Raw genomic sequence first — 17,514 nt, forward strand, 5'->3', positions numbered from 1 at the left:
AATACTACAAAATGTGTCGTCTTCTGCAGTTTAGTCATTGATCAGTTACAAAGCAGTTGTCCACAGAGCATCTCGCTTTTCCGTCATAGCTGTCGGCCGATTCCACCATTGCCTCGCGTTACACATGAACCGTTTTTGCAAAGTGACCAGTCGTGTTTCTGCGTCACCTACAACCGAACGACAACCGGCAGCTGATGTAAAACCGTAGCGCCCAGTACAGACGTCAACAACAAGGTAATGTTAATCGGAATATAGTCGATGTTGATTTAACATCTTGGGAAAATATAATATTTTCGGGAGTGAACGCTTGGAGAAGATGCCATACATATTATGAGTTGATGCAGTATGGTTCCAAATTTCCTGTGATACAAGCGGCAATTGTCAGTTTCGCTACAGTGGTCATTCATTAGCAGAATTCAAGCTGTCTCCTGCTGTATGGTATTCAAATCCGGACAGATAAATCAACAGCCGCCAAAGAGGCGTTGTGTGGCTGGGTGTGGATTGGCTGCTGACGCAGCCGGAGGAACAATACCAGCAGCGGGGACAGACTCGGCACGTCTTCCCCCACCCCCTCTTCGCCACCGCCACGGCGGCACTCCGGAAATTGCGGGCCTGCTGAGACACGACATCGCGTCGCCGGCCGAGTTCGAATATCCTGTCCGTTTGGCCTGGAGGCGGCGCTGGAGGCGGCGGCGGGAGGCTGGAGTCGGTCGTGGAAGGGTGTGGGGCGGAGGAAACTGCGGCCGCGACTCGCGTTAATGAAGTTAGCGGCGAGGCGTCGCGCCGTGGCGTCGCGGCGCGGCAAGGGAAGGCGCAGCTGGCGTCGACCGCCTTCCCCGGCGCCGCGACGGCTGCGCCCGCCAAGTGCTCGCAGTCTCGGCTTCCGCGTTACGTCAGCAAGGGGGTCGGCGGCGGCGGTGAGGTACACCCAGGAAGCCAAGAACTGTCACAGCAGCGGGACGTCTCCTAGCGTAACCGCAGCAGCGAAAGGGAGACGTTCTAATGACTCGAGTAACGCCACTGAAACATTACTGGGAAGACCAAAGCAGAAGGCATTATTATTCTATTGACTTTTACTCGGTTGTGTGGATGAATAGCTTCCGTGGCGTTACAACAAGTGAAACGAAATTACTTAAATAACCACACTGTAATTCTGCCAGAGTCATACACGGTCTTAGAACATATGCCGATAGGAATGGACAGTGTCTTGAAAAGAAAATGGAAATCAGTCATAGGAAAACAAGGCTATTGGTGTTAAATCAAGCGATAGTCAAGGAAATGCGTTTGAAAACGAGACACTAAAGGCAGCAGTTTGATATAGGATAGTGTAACTTCTTTTCAGATCTTCGGCCTTGCCTAACACTCAGCGGTAGAGAAATAAGATTATTTCTTATGTATCAGTATTGACGTTACAAACAGAACATTGATGAACTCGGGGCTTGTGCGAGATATTTACTTCCCCATATGTCGTAATTAAATCGTTTATATTCGATGGTTCATCAGTTGCTATTTAAATATTAATAAGTTCAAATAAGTTCCAGCGACACCAAATTACCTATAGACTGGTTGTAATCTCAAATCTATAATCAGTCGTAACAGTGTTATTAATTCATAACATCAAGGAGTTTCTATATAAGCGCTGAGCGCTTCAGTCAAATAAAATCGTAGCACGTTATCTCTATAAATAATATTGTAAAACTTGAATGATAAATGCTTGAATTGACACGATATGCTGGTTTATTACACAATATTAGTCACTTCCTAACAGAGCCGTGAGGAAGCAGCTTTCCCAGGCGTTTGGAGAAATTATAAATTATATGCTTCTTAACTACAGCCCAGTTCCACAGTCCATTAGTTATTACGAATGAAATTGTCTATCTGTGTTCGCTTCCTGAATAGTGCTAACTTCAGGTTGTATAATTAAAATTCACTTCTGTCTAATATATGCAAGTCCTCCATTTCAATTCTAAATAACGTAATATTTGAAGACTATCGTTTCACTGCGTCATAGGACATCACAATAATCAATTCTGAAAAAACAATCTGATAGCGCCTACATATACGTGCATTCAAAAGTATGACCTGCTTTGGCTAACTCTCGTGACGTAGTGACAATGGATTGAATTATCCTCAGCCATTACTCACGAATCTCAAAGAGTACTCACACGGAGTATTCTTTGGGAACGTTGGTTCTAATTTGCGAATTTTAAATTTAATGATTTTGCGATTTACTATGATTTTGAATTTTGAGCTAGATTTTACTGGAATCCTATCTTTCTTTCGTATGTTAATAAATTACTAAGTATTAGATTCCTGATCCAATTACTGGTTAATATCCAAATAATAGTGTTAACTGGAAATTTGTTTGCTTGTTCACTTTTCATGGAATTTGTTTTGGGGAAATTTCTGGGAATTTTGGAGCTAATTTTTTATTTTCATTTCTCGTCCGAGGAAGTGGCATTACAATAGGTCCAATGACTTCAATTAATTACCAAGCTTCCCCGTTTCGCTTAAGGTAACTTGCCTGCCAGTGTACGCCTGGAGAAATAATAACAAATTTCTCTAAAGTTTGCATGGGTCTAAGTAGGACGAAAATCGAATGACAATAGGAGTGTTCATTACTGAACATCTTGATATACAAATGTGTGTATATGTGCCATGAAAGCGAATATGCTCATTCGGTGCAGAGCACTCTCCGCTCTACCTCGTGCGGGACATCGCGTGATGCGACGAGCTAAATGAGGAAAACGACTTTGGTAGTGTGCGTCAAATGTGTATTTGGATTGAGGAAAGACGCGTGCTTCCGTAGTCCATACAGCTGTGTCTAAAAATTCTGCCAAGATGGAGTAGATGGTTAACACAAATGTCTAGTAAGCGGAAAACTCCTGGCCTTCATCCAAATTTTTGTCACCAATTAATTTTTTCGTTTCCAAAATCGGCAATTTCTCCTTCCTGAGCATAATCACATTATTTCTCACACTGACTATATTACGAATTTTTGTGAAGATCAGTAAATTACATTTGTATATGCCGATCTATACTTGTAATCTATACAATAATTGATTAACTTACATACTTGAAACTGTTTCTACACTTCAACAACATGTCTCTCTAAAAAGTAGACTATAATGTCATATGAGAAACAAGTTTTCATCAAAAAAAATGGTTCAAATGGCTCTGAGCACTATGCGACTCAACTGCTGAGGTCATTAGTCCCCAAGAACTTAGAACTAGTTAAACCTAACTAACCTAAGGACATCACAAACATCCATGCCCGAGGCAGGATTCGAACCTGCGACCGTAGCGGTCTTGCGGTTCCAGACTGCAGTGCCTTTAACCGCACGGCCACTTCGGCCGGCCATCAAAATTAAGGTTATTTTTTAAAATTATTTGTATGTTTTTTTCTTCCTGTTGATAGTGTTAGCATCTAATTTACTCCAAATAATACACTGAAACATCCCAAAAGTTTCAGACCTCTAGCTGAAATAGATGCTTTGTGCTTAAAATAAGCATATCAAAAAACTTAACTCTCGGAAAATTCAGTTCAAAATTGTATTTGGTATATACCTCACCTTCGTTGTTCCTAGTACACCCAGTTGTATAATATTCTTGGTTTACAAGTTCATTTTCTCTCTTCCTTTCTTGTTTCTCCTCGTTATTCTGTCTTCAGTAGCCTCAATGACTCGGTCAAATCAACTGCCAATAGCGACTATTTAATATTAATTCCAGCACATATTCCTAGCAAGTTTAGAACTTTACACCCGATAACTGCCCCAGCAGTAAAATAAATTATATCAATAATAATAATAATAATAATAATAATAATAATAATAATAATAATAATAATAATGGAGGCCCGGGAAAAGAATAGGCCTCCGGTATGTTCTGCCAGTCGTAAAAGGCGACGAAAAGAGCAAACCACTAATAGGGCTAACCCCCCTTTTAGTGTGATTACTTGGTTCAGGACAGAACTAAAGAAGCCTCGGACAAGCGCCGTCATGGTCGGGGACGGCGCTTGAACCCTATGCCCGCCCACAATGGTAATGACACTGCTAGCCAACTGGAAAATGATTTAAATCCAAATAGAGGTGTTTTGCAGGATATGCTTCCTGCAACCACCCTAGAAGGAAAACAAAGACAGAGGATGAGATGGTCATATGAAGTTAATCGACACCTCATGTTCTGTTATTACCAAGCAACAAACCTAGGAACCAACACAACTGGATACAGATCACAAGTATACACAACATTTATTACCAGATACCCAGAATTAAAATTTTTAACAGAACAACGTCTAGCTGATCAGATTCGTGTAATAATAAAAAATAACAGGATACCCCAGTCAGAATTAGAAAACATCAAACAACAAGTACAACAAATACTGGAACAAAATAATGTGCAATTAGAAGAAGAAGAAGAAAATACAGTAATGGACTCAAACATCCCAGAGCAAACAAACAAAGAACAACACGCATCAATTAAACAATCAGAGGAAAATGAAATTTTAAGACAGCCACCAGCACAAGCACAAATAGAACACGAAGTGACACACATGTTAGATATAGAAGAAAAATTTCAGTTGACATATATAGAATACAAAGACACAAATACAGACATTAGACCATTCTTGCATAGACCACCAAATAGCCCACAAGTCGAAACAACAATAAAAACTATCAACACAATCATACACAACAAAATAAATGAATACACAACTATGGAAGAGTTACAACTACTGGTTTATGTAGAAGCACTCACTACACTAAATATACACACTAGGCAGAGATCAGAACCAACCAACACACAGAAGAAATCCACAAAACCAGCATGGCAACACAGCCTACAGATCAGAATAGAAAAACTGAGAAAAGACATCGGACAGTTAACACAATTTAAAAGAAATGAAATATCAGACAAAAAACGAAAAAGGTTACGTAAAATCTCACAACAAGAAGCAATAGAGCAATTAGATGAAAAGAAGCAAAAATTACAAGCTTTGGCGAAACGACTTAGAAGATACAAAAAAAGTGAAAATAGAAGGAAACAAAACCAAACATTCAACACAAACCAAAAGAAATTTTACCAAACAATAGATAACACACACACAAAAATAGACAATCCACCAAACATAAGAGACATGGAACACTTCTGGAGCAGCATATGGTCAAACCCGGTACAACATAATAGGCATGCACGGTGGATACAAGCAGAAACAGATACATACAAGATGATACCACAAATGCCTGAAGTGATAATTTTGCAACATGAAGTCACCCGAGCAATTAATTCTACGCACAATTGGAAAGCCCCTGGAAATGATAAAATAGCAAATTTCTGGCTAAAGAAGTTCACCTCAACACATTCACATCTAACTAAATTATTTAACAGTTACATTGCAGACCCATACATATTCCCTGATACACTTACACATGGAATAACTTATCTGAAACCTAAAGATCAAGCAGACACAGCAAATACAGCTAAATATCGCCCCATAACATGCCTACCAACAATCTACAAAATATTAACTTCAGTCATTACACAGAAATTAATGACACATACAACACAGAACAAAATTATAAATGAAGAACAAAAAGGCTGCTGCAAAGGAGCACGAGGATGTAAAGAGCAACTGATAATAGATGCAGAGGTGACATATCAAACTAAAACTAAACAAAGGTCTCTACACTACGCATACATTGATTACCAAAAAGCTTTTGATAGTGTACCCCACTCATGGTTACTACAAATATTGGAAATATACAAAGTATATCCTAAATTGATACAGTTCCTAAACATAGTAATGAAAAACTGGAAAACCACACTTAATATCCAAACAAATTCAGATAATATCACATCACAGCCAATACAGATTAAGCGTGGAATATACCAAGGAGACTCATTAAGTCCTTTCTGGTTCTGCCTTGCTCTGAACCCACTATCCAACATGCTAAATAATACAAATTATGGATACAATATTACTGGAACATACCCACACAAAATCACACATTTGCTATACATGGATGATCTAAAACTACTGGCAGCAACCAATCAACAACTCAACCAATTACTAAAGATAACAGAAGGATTCAGCAATGATATAAGTATGGCTTTTGGAACAGACAAATGTAAGAAAAATAGCATAGTCAAGGGAAAACACACTAAACAAGAAGATTACATATTGGATAACCACAGCGACTGCATAGAAGCGATGGAAGAAACGGATGCCTATAAATATCTAGGATACAGACAAAAAATAGGAATAGATAATACAAATATTAAAGAAGAACTAAAAGAAAAATATAGACAAAGACTAACAAAAATACTGAAAACAGAATTTACAGCAAGAAACAAGACCAAAGCTATAAATACTTATGCCATACCAATATTGACCTACTCATTTGGAGTAGTGAAATGGAGTAACACAGACCTAGAAGCACTCAATACACTTACACGATCACAATGCCACAAATATAGAATACATCACATACATTCAGCAACAGAAAGATTCACATTAAGCAGAAAGGAAGGAGGAAGGGGATTTATCGACATAAAAAACCTACATTATGGACAGGTAGACAATTTAAGAAAATTCTTTCTAGAACGAGCAGAAACTAGCAAAATACACAAGGCAATCACTCATATAAATACATCGGCTACACCACTGCAATTTCATAACCACTTCTACAACCCTTTAGATCACATAACATCAACAGATACGAAGAAAGCAAATTGGAAAAAGAAAACACTTCATGGCAAGCACCCATATCATCTAACACAGCCACACATCGATCAAGACGCATCCAACACATGGCTAAGAAAAGGCAATATATACAGTGAGACAGAAGGATTCATGATTGCAATACAGGATCAAACAATAAACACCAGGTATTTCAGCAAGCATATTATTAAAGATCCCAATACCACAACAGATAAATGCAGACTTTGTAAACAACAAATAGAAACAGTAGATCACATCACAAGCGGATGTACAATACTAGCAAATACAGAATACCCCAGAAGACATGACAATGTCGCAAAAATAATACATAAACAGCTTGCCTTACAACATAAACTTATAAAACAACACGTTCCTACATACAAGTATGCACCACAAAATGTACTGGAGAATGATGAATACAAATTATACTGGAACAGAACCATTATAACAGATAAAACAACGCCACATAACAAACCTGACATCATACTCACCAATAAAAAGAAGAAATTAACACAACTAATCGAAATATCCATACCCAATACAACAAATATACAAAAGAAAACAGGAGAAAAAAATTGAAAAATACATCCAACTGGCTGAGGAAGTCAAGGACATGTGGCATCAGGATAAAGTTGACATCATACCAATTATACTATCAACTACAGGAGTCATACCACACAATATCCACCAATACATCAATGCAATACAGCTACATCCAAACATATATATACAATTACAGAAATCCGTAATTATTGATACATGTTCAATTACCCGAAAGTTCCTAAATGCAATATAACGTATACCGTACAGCAAAAAGGAAGTGACGCTTGATAAAGGTCCGCGTCACTCCATTCCTCACCACACTTAACGTCTGAGAAAGTAATGATAATAATAATAATAATAATAATAATAATAACCCCGTGGAGGCCCGGGAAAAGAATAGGCCTCCGGTATGTTCTGCCAGTCGTAAAAGGCGACGAAAAGAACAAACCACTAATAGGGCTAACCCCCCTTCTAGTGTGATTACTTGGTTCAGGACAGAACTAGAGAAGCCTCGGACAAGCGCCGTCATGGTCGGGGACGACGCTTGAACCCTATGCCCGCCCACAATGGTAACGACACTGCTAGCCAACTGGAAAATGTTTTAAATCCAAATAGAGGTGTTTTGCAGGATATGCTTCCTGCAACCACCCTAGAAGGAAAACAAAGACAGAGGATGAGATGGTCAGATGAAGTTAATCGACACCTCATGTTCTGTTATTACCAAGCAACAAACCTAGGAACCAACACAACTGGATACAGATCACAAGTACACACAACATTTATTACCAGATACCCAGAATTAAAATTTTTAACAGAACAACGACTAGCTGATCAGATCCGTGTAATCAAAAATAACAGGATACCCCAGTCAGAATTAGAAAACATCAAACAACAAGTACAACAAATACTAGAACAAAATAATGTGCAATCAGAAGAAGAAGAAGAAGAAGAAGAAAATACAGTAATGGACTCAAACATCCCAGAGCAAACAAACAAAGAACAACACACATCAATTAAACAATCAGAGGAAAACGACATCTTAAGACAGCCACCAGAACAAGCACAAATAGAACACGAAGTGACACACATGTTAGATATAGAAGAGAAATTTCAGCTGACATATATAGAATACAAAGACACAAATACAGACATTAGACCATTCTTGCATAGACCACCAAATAACCCACAAGTCGAAACAACAATAACAACTATCAACACAATCATACACAACAAAATAAATGAAAATACAACAATGGAAGAGTTACAACTACTGGTTTATGTAGGAGCACTCACTACACTAAATATACACACTAGGCAGAGATCAGAACCAACCAACACACAGAAGAAACCCACAAAACCAGCATGGCAACACAGGCTACAGATCAGAATAGAAAAACTGAGAAAAGACATCGGACAGCTAACACAATTTATAAGAAATGAAATATCAGACAAAAAACGAAAAAGGTTAGGTAATATCTCACAACAAGAAGCAATGGAGCAATTAGATGAAAAGAAGCAGAAGTTACAAGCATTGGCCAAACGACTTAGAAGATACAAAAAAAGTGAAAATAGAAGGAAACAAAACCAAACATTCAACACAAACCAAAAGAAATTTTACCAGACAATAGATAACACACACATTAAAATAGACAATCCACCAAACATAACAGACATGGAACACTTCTGGAGCAACATATGGTCAAACCCGGTACAACATAACAGGCATGCATGGTGGATACAAGCAGAAACAGACTCATACAAGATGATACCAAAAATGCCTGAAGTGATAATTTTGCAACATGAAGTCACCCAAGCAATTAATTCTACTCACAATTGGAAAGCCCCTGGATATGATAAAATAGCAAATTTCTGGCTAAAGAAGTTCACCTCAACACATTCACATCTAACTAAATTATTTAACAGTTACATTGCAGACCCATACACATTCCCTGATACACTTACACATGGAATAACCTATCTGAAACCTAAAGATCAAGCAGACACAGCAAACCGAGCTAAATATCGCCCCATAACATGCCTACCAACAATCTACAAAATATTAACTTCAGTCATTACACAGAAATTAATGACACATAAACACAGAACAAAATTATAAATGAAGAACAAAAAGGCTGTTGCAAAGGAGCACGAGGATGTAAAGAGCAACTGATAATAGATGCAGAGGTGACATATCAAGCTAAAACTAAACAAAGGTCACTACACTACGCATACATTGATTACCAAAAAGCTTTTGATAGTGTACCCCACTCATGGTTACTACAGATATTGGAAATATACAAAGTAGATCCTAAATTGATGCAGTTCCTAAACATAGTTATGAAAAACTGGAAAACCACACTTAATATCCAAACAAACTCTAATAATATCACATCACAGCCAATACAGATTAAGCGTGGAATATACCAAGGAGACTCATTAAGTCCTTTCTGGTTCTGCCTTGCTTTGAACCCACTATCCAACATGCTAAACAATACAAATTATGGATACAATATTACTGGAACATACCCACACAAAATCTCACATTTGCTATACATGGATGATCTAAAACTACTGGCAGCAACCAATCAACAACTCAACCAATTACTAAAGATAACAGGAGGATTCAGCAATGATATAAGTATGGCTTTTGGAACAGACAAATGTAAGAAAAATAGCATAGTCAAGGGAAAACACACTAAACAAGAAGATTACATATTGGATAACCACAGCGACTGCATAGAAGCGATGGAAGAAACGGATGCCTATAAATATCTAGGATACAGGCAAAAAATAGGAATAGATAATACAAATATTAAAGAAGAACTAAAAGAAAAATATAGACAAAGACTAACAAAATACTGAAAACAGAACTGACAGCAAGAAACAAGACAAAAGCTATAAATACTTATGCCATACCAATATTGACCTACTCATTTGGAGTAGTGAAATGGAGTAACACAGACCTAGAAGCACTCAATACACTTACACGATCACAATGCCACAAATATAGAATACATCACATACATTCAGCAACAGAAAGATTCACATTAAGCAGAAAGGAAGGAGGAAGGGGATTTATCGACATAAAAAACCTACATTATGGACAGGTAGACAATTTAAGAAAATTCTTTCTAGAACGAGCAGAAACTAGCAAAATACACAAGGCAATCACTCATATAAATACATCGGCTACACCACTGCAATTTCATAACCACTTCTACAACCCTTTAGATCACATAACATCAACAGATACGAAGAAAGCAAATTGGAAAAAGAAAACACTTCATGGCAAGCACCCATATCATCTAACACAGCCACACATCGATCAAGACGCATCCAACACATGGCTAAGAAAAGGCAATATATACAGTGAGACAGAAGGATTCATGATTGCAATACAGGATCAAACAATAAACACCAGGTATTTCAGCAAGCATATTATTAAAGATCCCAATACCACAACAGATAAATGCAGACTTTGTAAACAACAAATAGAAACAGTAGATCACATCACAAGCGGATGTACAATACTAGCAAATACAGAATACCCCAGAAGACATGACAATGTCGCAAAAATAATACATAAACAGCTTGCCTTACAACATAAACTTATAAAACAACACGTTCCTACATACAAGTATGCACCACAAAATGTACTGGAGAATGATGAATACAAATTATACTGGAACAGAACCATTATAACAGATAAAACAACGCCACATAACAAACCTGACATCATACTCACCAATAAAAAGAAGAAATTAACACAACTAATCGAAATATCCATACCCAATACAACAAATATACAAAAGAAAACAGGAGAAAAAATTGAAAAATACATCCAACTGGCTGAGGAAGTCAAAGACATGTGGCATCAGGATAAAGTTGACATCATACCAATTATACTATCAACTACAGGAGTCATACCACACAATATCCACCAATACATCAATGCAATACAACTACATCCAAACATATATATACAATTACAGAAATCCGTAATTATTGATACATGTTCAATTACCCGAAAGTTCCTAAATGCAATATAACATATACCGTACAGCAAAAAGGAAGTGACGCTTGATAAAGGTCCGCGTCACTCCATTCCTCACCAGACTTAACGTCTGAGAAAGTAAAGGTAATAATAATAGTAATAAATCCCGTGGAGGCCCGGGAAAAGAATAGGCCTCCGGTATGTTCTGCCAGACGTAAAAGGCGACGAAAAGGACAAACCACTAATATGGCTAACCTCCCTTTTAGTGTGATTAGTTGGTTCAGGACAGAACTAAAGAAGCCTCGGACAAGCGCCGTCATGGTCGGGGACGACGCTTGAACCCTATGCCCGCCCACAATGGTAACTGTGTGCCCTTCGAAAACTTATTCAACTTCATAATGAATCTCTTCTTCGCTCCAGTGATAAATTTCCACTGTTGGCAAATTGTTTATTGGTTTGTCTTGAACATGTTGATACCACAGAAGTTATTAGAGAACACTGGACACTGTCCCAAGCTATTTTTTGAAAAAGCGGTGTTCTATGTTATGTTGATATCATATCATATTCTAATATACTGTTCCGATTAACTGAAGCCCACACAACAAAATTACATTAGGCTGTTCCGATGTAGTTTTATAGGACTAAAACTACCTCCCAACCTTACGGTTAAGTCCATGATAACACGTGACGTTAATAACACTGCCGCGACTGAAATGACTTGATGAGAGTGGGAATGCGGGCTAAGGGGTCCTCATGCTGACGTTTATGGTACTCAGCCACTCTCACCTGTCGCTTACATGAAGCCCTCCTACGCCGGGTTGCACGCACCGAATCTAAAATTCACAGTACGTGAGGCACTGGCGTTGTTCGTCAATTAAAAATTTAATAGAGTGCCAGGACATTTTTTATTAAATCGAAAGCCACCTGTCGAGAGTTATTCCACTCGCGAGAGCCAAATCCACTAATTTCAAATATTGTTGGGCGGCTTTGTCCTTAAAAAGCAGAAGGATCACTAACACTTGTGACGCAACACTATGGGCACTGTTGGGCGGCCACCACAGACTTTTATTCACGCAGTTTCATTAGCTTCATTAGCGCCAAGACGCGCGAAGAACAAAAGGATTCAGCTGATGCCATTATCAGTTGGAAACAAACAGTCTCATATTTTATAACAATATACAATACAGCAAATCAGGTAAACGTAAGGCATCACCACCAGCCACCTGCGACCCTGTGCTGGATGAAGCCCTCTACTAGGTACGACATCATCACCAGCCACCTGAGCCCCCTATGCTAGATAAAGCCCTTCCCTAGGCGTCGCCATTTTATGCTCTTCAGTTATCGTGAAAGGACTATGAGAGAGCACACCTTTCCCGTAAAAATTGCGCTGATATAAATCGGATTACTTACTAGTGCAACCTGGTAGGATGAAGGACCTAGCGATCACCAACTACTAAGTGGTGCGTAAAACCACAAATTTCGGTATACTCTCTGCACACAAGCATACTACTTACTCCGAAGCGATAAATCAGTTGAGTCATCGGAATTCACACAAGAGAGCAAATCAAGGAACTCGAATCATCAACCTGCACGATACTTCATAAAGCGTTATAAGCACAGAAATCATGTAAAACATTACAATGGAAAGCAATGATATGATGAAGTAGCAAGAAAACGTAGTAACTAACTAGTTCGCAGAGGACCGCTTGAGTTCAGAAGAAGCAGTGCTGTATAAAATATTCTAGTTACTGTTTCATGAATCACTTAGCGAAATGTATCTCAAATAATTAACCCGAGGGCAGATCTGTAAAGACCAAAGTAGAGAAAAGCTGATTATCCTCTCTCACGCAAACTTTACATGCAACAGCGAATATCGCCCGATTACTGCAGAGCAGTATTTTAAAATTTAACCAATTTAGAAAGTGATCAGAAGTTTGAAACTTTCGAGATTGATTTTTTATATGATTTCATGTAACCGAGCGTTCATTTGTTTCGGTCCCGTTATCAATACATCTCATGTCAGATAGCCTGTTTCAGTTGAATGAAGGTTGATTTGTATAAATTTTAAGCAGCTGCGTCATTTAGAACTAGGTAAATCGCCAGCATGCAGCCATACTCGAAAATAAATCTCTCTAATTGTCTCATTCCACACTATTTATAAAGAAATGGAGCAAATTATCTGTGGAACCTGTTACTAAGTAATTAAACATCTACGTCGTAAAGGCACTTATATTTTCAGGTGACAAAAGTCATAGGATACCTCCCAACAGCGTGGTGGACCTCCTTTCGCCCGGCGTAGTGCAACAGCTCACGTGTATCATGGACTCAACAAGTCGTTGGAAATCCCCTGAAGAAATACTGAGCCAAGATGCCTCTATAGCCATCCGTAATTGAGAAAGTGTAGCAGGTGGAGTAGTTTGTGTGCGAAGCGATCTCTCGATTGTGAGTCATAAATGTTCGACGGGATTCATGTCTGGATTGATGTCGGGCGATACGGGTGGTCAAATCATTCGCTCTAATTGTCCAGAATCTTCTTCAGACCAATCACGAACAGTTGTGGTTCGGTGACACGGCGCATTATCATCCACAAGAATTGCATCGTTGTCTGGCAACATGAATGGCTGCAAATTTGGGAACATGAATGGCTGCAAATGGTCACAAGTAGGCGAACGTCATTTCCAGTCCATGATCAGGTCAGTTGAACCATAGAACCCAGTCCATTCCATCTAAACATAGTCCGAACCATTAAGGAGCCACCACCAGCTTGTACAGTGTCTTGTTGACAACTTGGGTCCATGGCAACACGAGGTCTGCACCACACGCGAACCCTATCATCAGCACTTACCAACTGAAATCGGGACTCATCTGATGAGGCCACGGTTTTTCAGTCCTGTAGGATCCCATCGAGATGGTCACGTGCCCAGGAGAGGCGCTGCAGGCGATGTCGTGCTGTTACCAAAGACACTCGAATCGGACATCTGTTACCATAACCCATTAAAGAGATATTTCGCCGCACTGTCGTAACGGACACGTTCGTTGTACGTCCCACTTTGATTTCCGGGGTTATTTCACGCAGTGTTGCTTCTCTTTTAGCACTGAGAACTCTGCGCAAATGCCTCTGCTCCAGGTTGTTATGTGAAGTCTGTCGATCACTGCCATGTTCGTGGTGAGAGGTAATGCCTGAAATATGGTTTCCTCAGAAACTCTTGACGCCATGGAACTCGGAATATTGAATTCCCTAAGGATTTCCGAAATGTAATGCCGCACTTGTCCGGCTCCAACTATCATTCCCCTTTCAGTTTCTGTTTATTCCCGTCGTGAGGCTATAATTACGTCGGATGTTTCACGTGTATTAACTGATTACAGATGACACCTCTCCCCACGCACTGCCCTTCTGTACCTTGGGCAAGCTATACTACCGCCATCTGTATGTGTGTATATCGGTATCCGATGACTCCTGTCTCCTCTGTTTATATCAGAAACTGAAACTGTTTTAGATTCACGAAGCTGGACTGATAATGTAGGGTGTTCAAGCAGGTCTGCGATCATTTAAAGAAAAATTCACAATTAGGGAACTATTGTTGGAAGACGTTGTGTACTTCTGAAAATTTGTTTATGTTAGACATAATTTCAATGTAGGCTCCTTTAGTCGTTCTTAAGATTTCAAGGTGATACTGGAGTTCTGTCCATTTATGGGTCAGCATTGTAGTATGTCGTTCTAATTGTTTCATTTATTCGTGCACGAAGATACCGATGTCAATGACTGCTGTAGTGTATCTGCTGTCCTTGACGCTACCCCTCCTAACAGAAGTCTAATTTGGTGACATCAGGAGACGCGGATGGTATGCGATAGGAAGATTACGGCCCTTGTTCTTTTCTAAAAATGTGTCATTCGGCACAACTCTCATGATCAAACTCAGTTGTGCGGTGTTGTGGGGTGCACCGTCAAGGTGCAAAATGGTGGGCAGTAGCACCTCTTCGATCTCTCGAACTATGGTGGAAGGGACTGTTCGAATATGTCCAGGCAAACATTTTCCGTTATTGTTTTCTCTAACAAGGAAAAGGGGCTTATCACCTTATCGCACTTCAGACCATTCAGACAGTAAGCTTCGTGCTTCCTAGGTTGTGTTCACTTGTGTTCTATGGGTTTTAAGAGCCCCAAACTGTAATTTTGTCGCAATTCGAATGTGAAACATTGCTTCATGCGAAAACAGGCGTATTTGCTGGTACCAATCGTCAGTAACTGTGGAGATCAACACAGAACAAGTGAAAGTACACCGAAGGTAATGCTTGGACCATTTGCACATTCTACACAAAAAGGCTAACGGCGTACGTAACACTTTACAAACATTTGATGTTGCTTCGTGCAGTTAGTGATGCACGACGTGAAATGCAGCTTTCATTCTTATCTACACGTCCTTGAGATACAGGGGGACGTGCAATTCCTGAAAGGTCTTCGTCACTGTCCGTCTCCTTAAGGTTCTTTACGGTGGTGCCCCTCCAAACTGGGGATAATTTCACAATCTAAGTTTCACCGATCTGGGTTCTGCGTACTATATGATACATTGTCTTGTCCTGTTATGTCACCATTTTCGTGCACTCCAAATCTTCACCAAAGCACAAAACAAGAACCTTAGACAGCTTGTAAACAATCCCCTCTCTCTAATAGTTTCCGTGTTACGATTTTCTGAAATGATAGCGAGATTTTATAGACCTTTTGTACTGAGAAATATAATTACGATTTTCATTTAGCTCACTCTCGTGCGTCACAGAGGCGAAAGATCCTGCATGTTACCTCCAATTAATTTAAACTTACACTGCAAAGTTATTAGTGTCTACATAATTGGAGAGCGCCCTGATGATCTCCTACTGTGTTTTCAGTAACTGAATAACTCTACAGTTGCTAATATGTGTTAATTTTATTCCTTGACCAGCTATGCTCAAGTGGAAATTGAAACTGACACTGTAAATACAGGATACAATTAGTATTTAAATACTTGACAAGACATAAGTGAGTTCCGACGAGAGTGAGAGTTCCGACGAGAGTGAGAGTTCCGACGAGAGTGAGAGTTCCGACGAGAGTGAGAGTTCCGACGAGAGTGAGAGTTCCGACGAGAGTGAGAGTTCCGACGAGAGTGAGAGTTCCGACGAGAGTGAGAGTTCCGACGAGAGTGAGAGTTCCGACGAGAGTGAGAGTTCCGACGAGAGTGAGAGTTCCGACGAGAGTGAGAGTTCCGACGAGAGTGAGAGTTCCGACGAGAGTGAGAGTTCCGACGAGAGTGAGAGTTCCGACGAGAGTGAGAGTTCCGACGAGAGTGAGAGTTCCGACGAGAGTGAGAGTTCCGACGAGAGTGAGAGTTCCGACGAGAGTGAGAGTTCCGACGAGAGTGAGAGTTCCGACGAGAGTGAGAGTTCCGACGAGAGTGAGAGTTCCGACGAGAGTGAGAGTTCCGACGAGAGTGAGAGTTCCGACGAGAGTGAGAGTTCCGACGAGAGTGAGAGTTCCGACGAGAGTGAGAGTTCCGACGAGAGTGAGAGTTCCGACGAGAGTGAGAGTTCCGACGAGAGTGAGAGTTCCGACGAGAGTGAGAGTTCCGACGAGAGTGAGAGTTCCGACGAGAGTGAGAGTTCCGACGAGAGTGAGAGTTCCGACGAGAGTGAGAGTTCCGACGAGAGTGAGAGTTCCGACGAGAGTGAGAGTTCCGACGAGAGTGAGAGTTTGCATGTATGTATAATATAGGTACAGAAAATAAAAATGTAATTTGTTTTGTGCTGTGGTGATGAAATGTCATTTGGTTCTGTAAGTAAAAGTCGGGTAGGTCTAAAAGTGATGTGATCTGTAATATCGTTGGCAAAAGGGCGTACCATGATCCTAAAAACTATATTTTGAGTAATTAAGTGTTGGTGTGCTCCAGGACAAACCAAATATCATCATCATCATCATCATCATCATCATCCAAGAGCTCTTCCGCCCGCACTATGCAATACAGTGTACTGTGCTCGAACATCTGGAGGTCAGTAAGGCCCAGCAACACTATGCATCCCCACACAGTACATCCAAATGGTGAAAGGTCGGAACAAGTAATTCATCCACAAAAATTTTCTAACATGGTTGTTTCGGTGGTCGAAGTGTTTCGGTGAAAAGAGGCACGATGTTTCGTGGCAGTACTAACATCCAATTCTTTGAACTAGACATGGCCTGCCACTTGCCTCTGACTTACATCCCATCGAATACGTGTAAAAGGCGATAAGGAGA

At 39.9% G+C, this 17,514-nt stretch overlaps 1 protein-coding gene across 1 annotated transcript in view; it reads left to right on the forward strand.

Moving 5' to 3' along the window:
- Nucleotides 1-16,998, forward strand: part of LOC126195526 (germ cell nuclear acidic protein-like) — a 98,463-nt gene extending 81,465 nt beyond the window's left edge. Inside the window, exons 2-3 of the mRNA XM_049934153.1 lie at nucleotides 675-922; nucleotides 16,285-16,998. Of these exons, the coding sequence (XP_049790110.1) occupies nucleotides 675-922; nucleotides 16,285-16,998 (962 nt within the window). The remainder of the gene's footprint in view (nucleotides 1-674; nucleotides 923-16,284) is intronic.
- The last annotated feature ends 516 nt before the right edge of the window (nucleotides 16,999-17,514 follow it).

The sequence above is a fragment of the Schistocerca nitens genome, chromosome 7, assembly GCF_023898315.1.
Source record: "Schistocerca nitens isolate TAMUIC-IGC-003100 chromosome 7, iqSchNite1.1, whole genome shotgun sequence".
Taxonomy (NCBI): Eukaryota; Metazoa; Arthropoda; class Insecta; order Orthoptera; family Acrididae; genus Schistocerca; species Schistocerca nitens.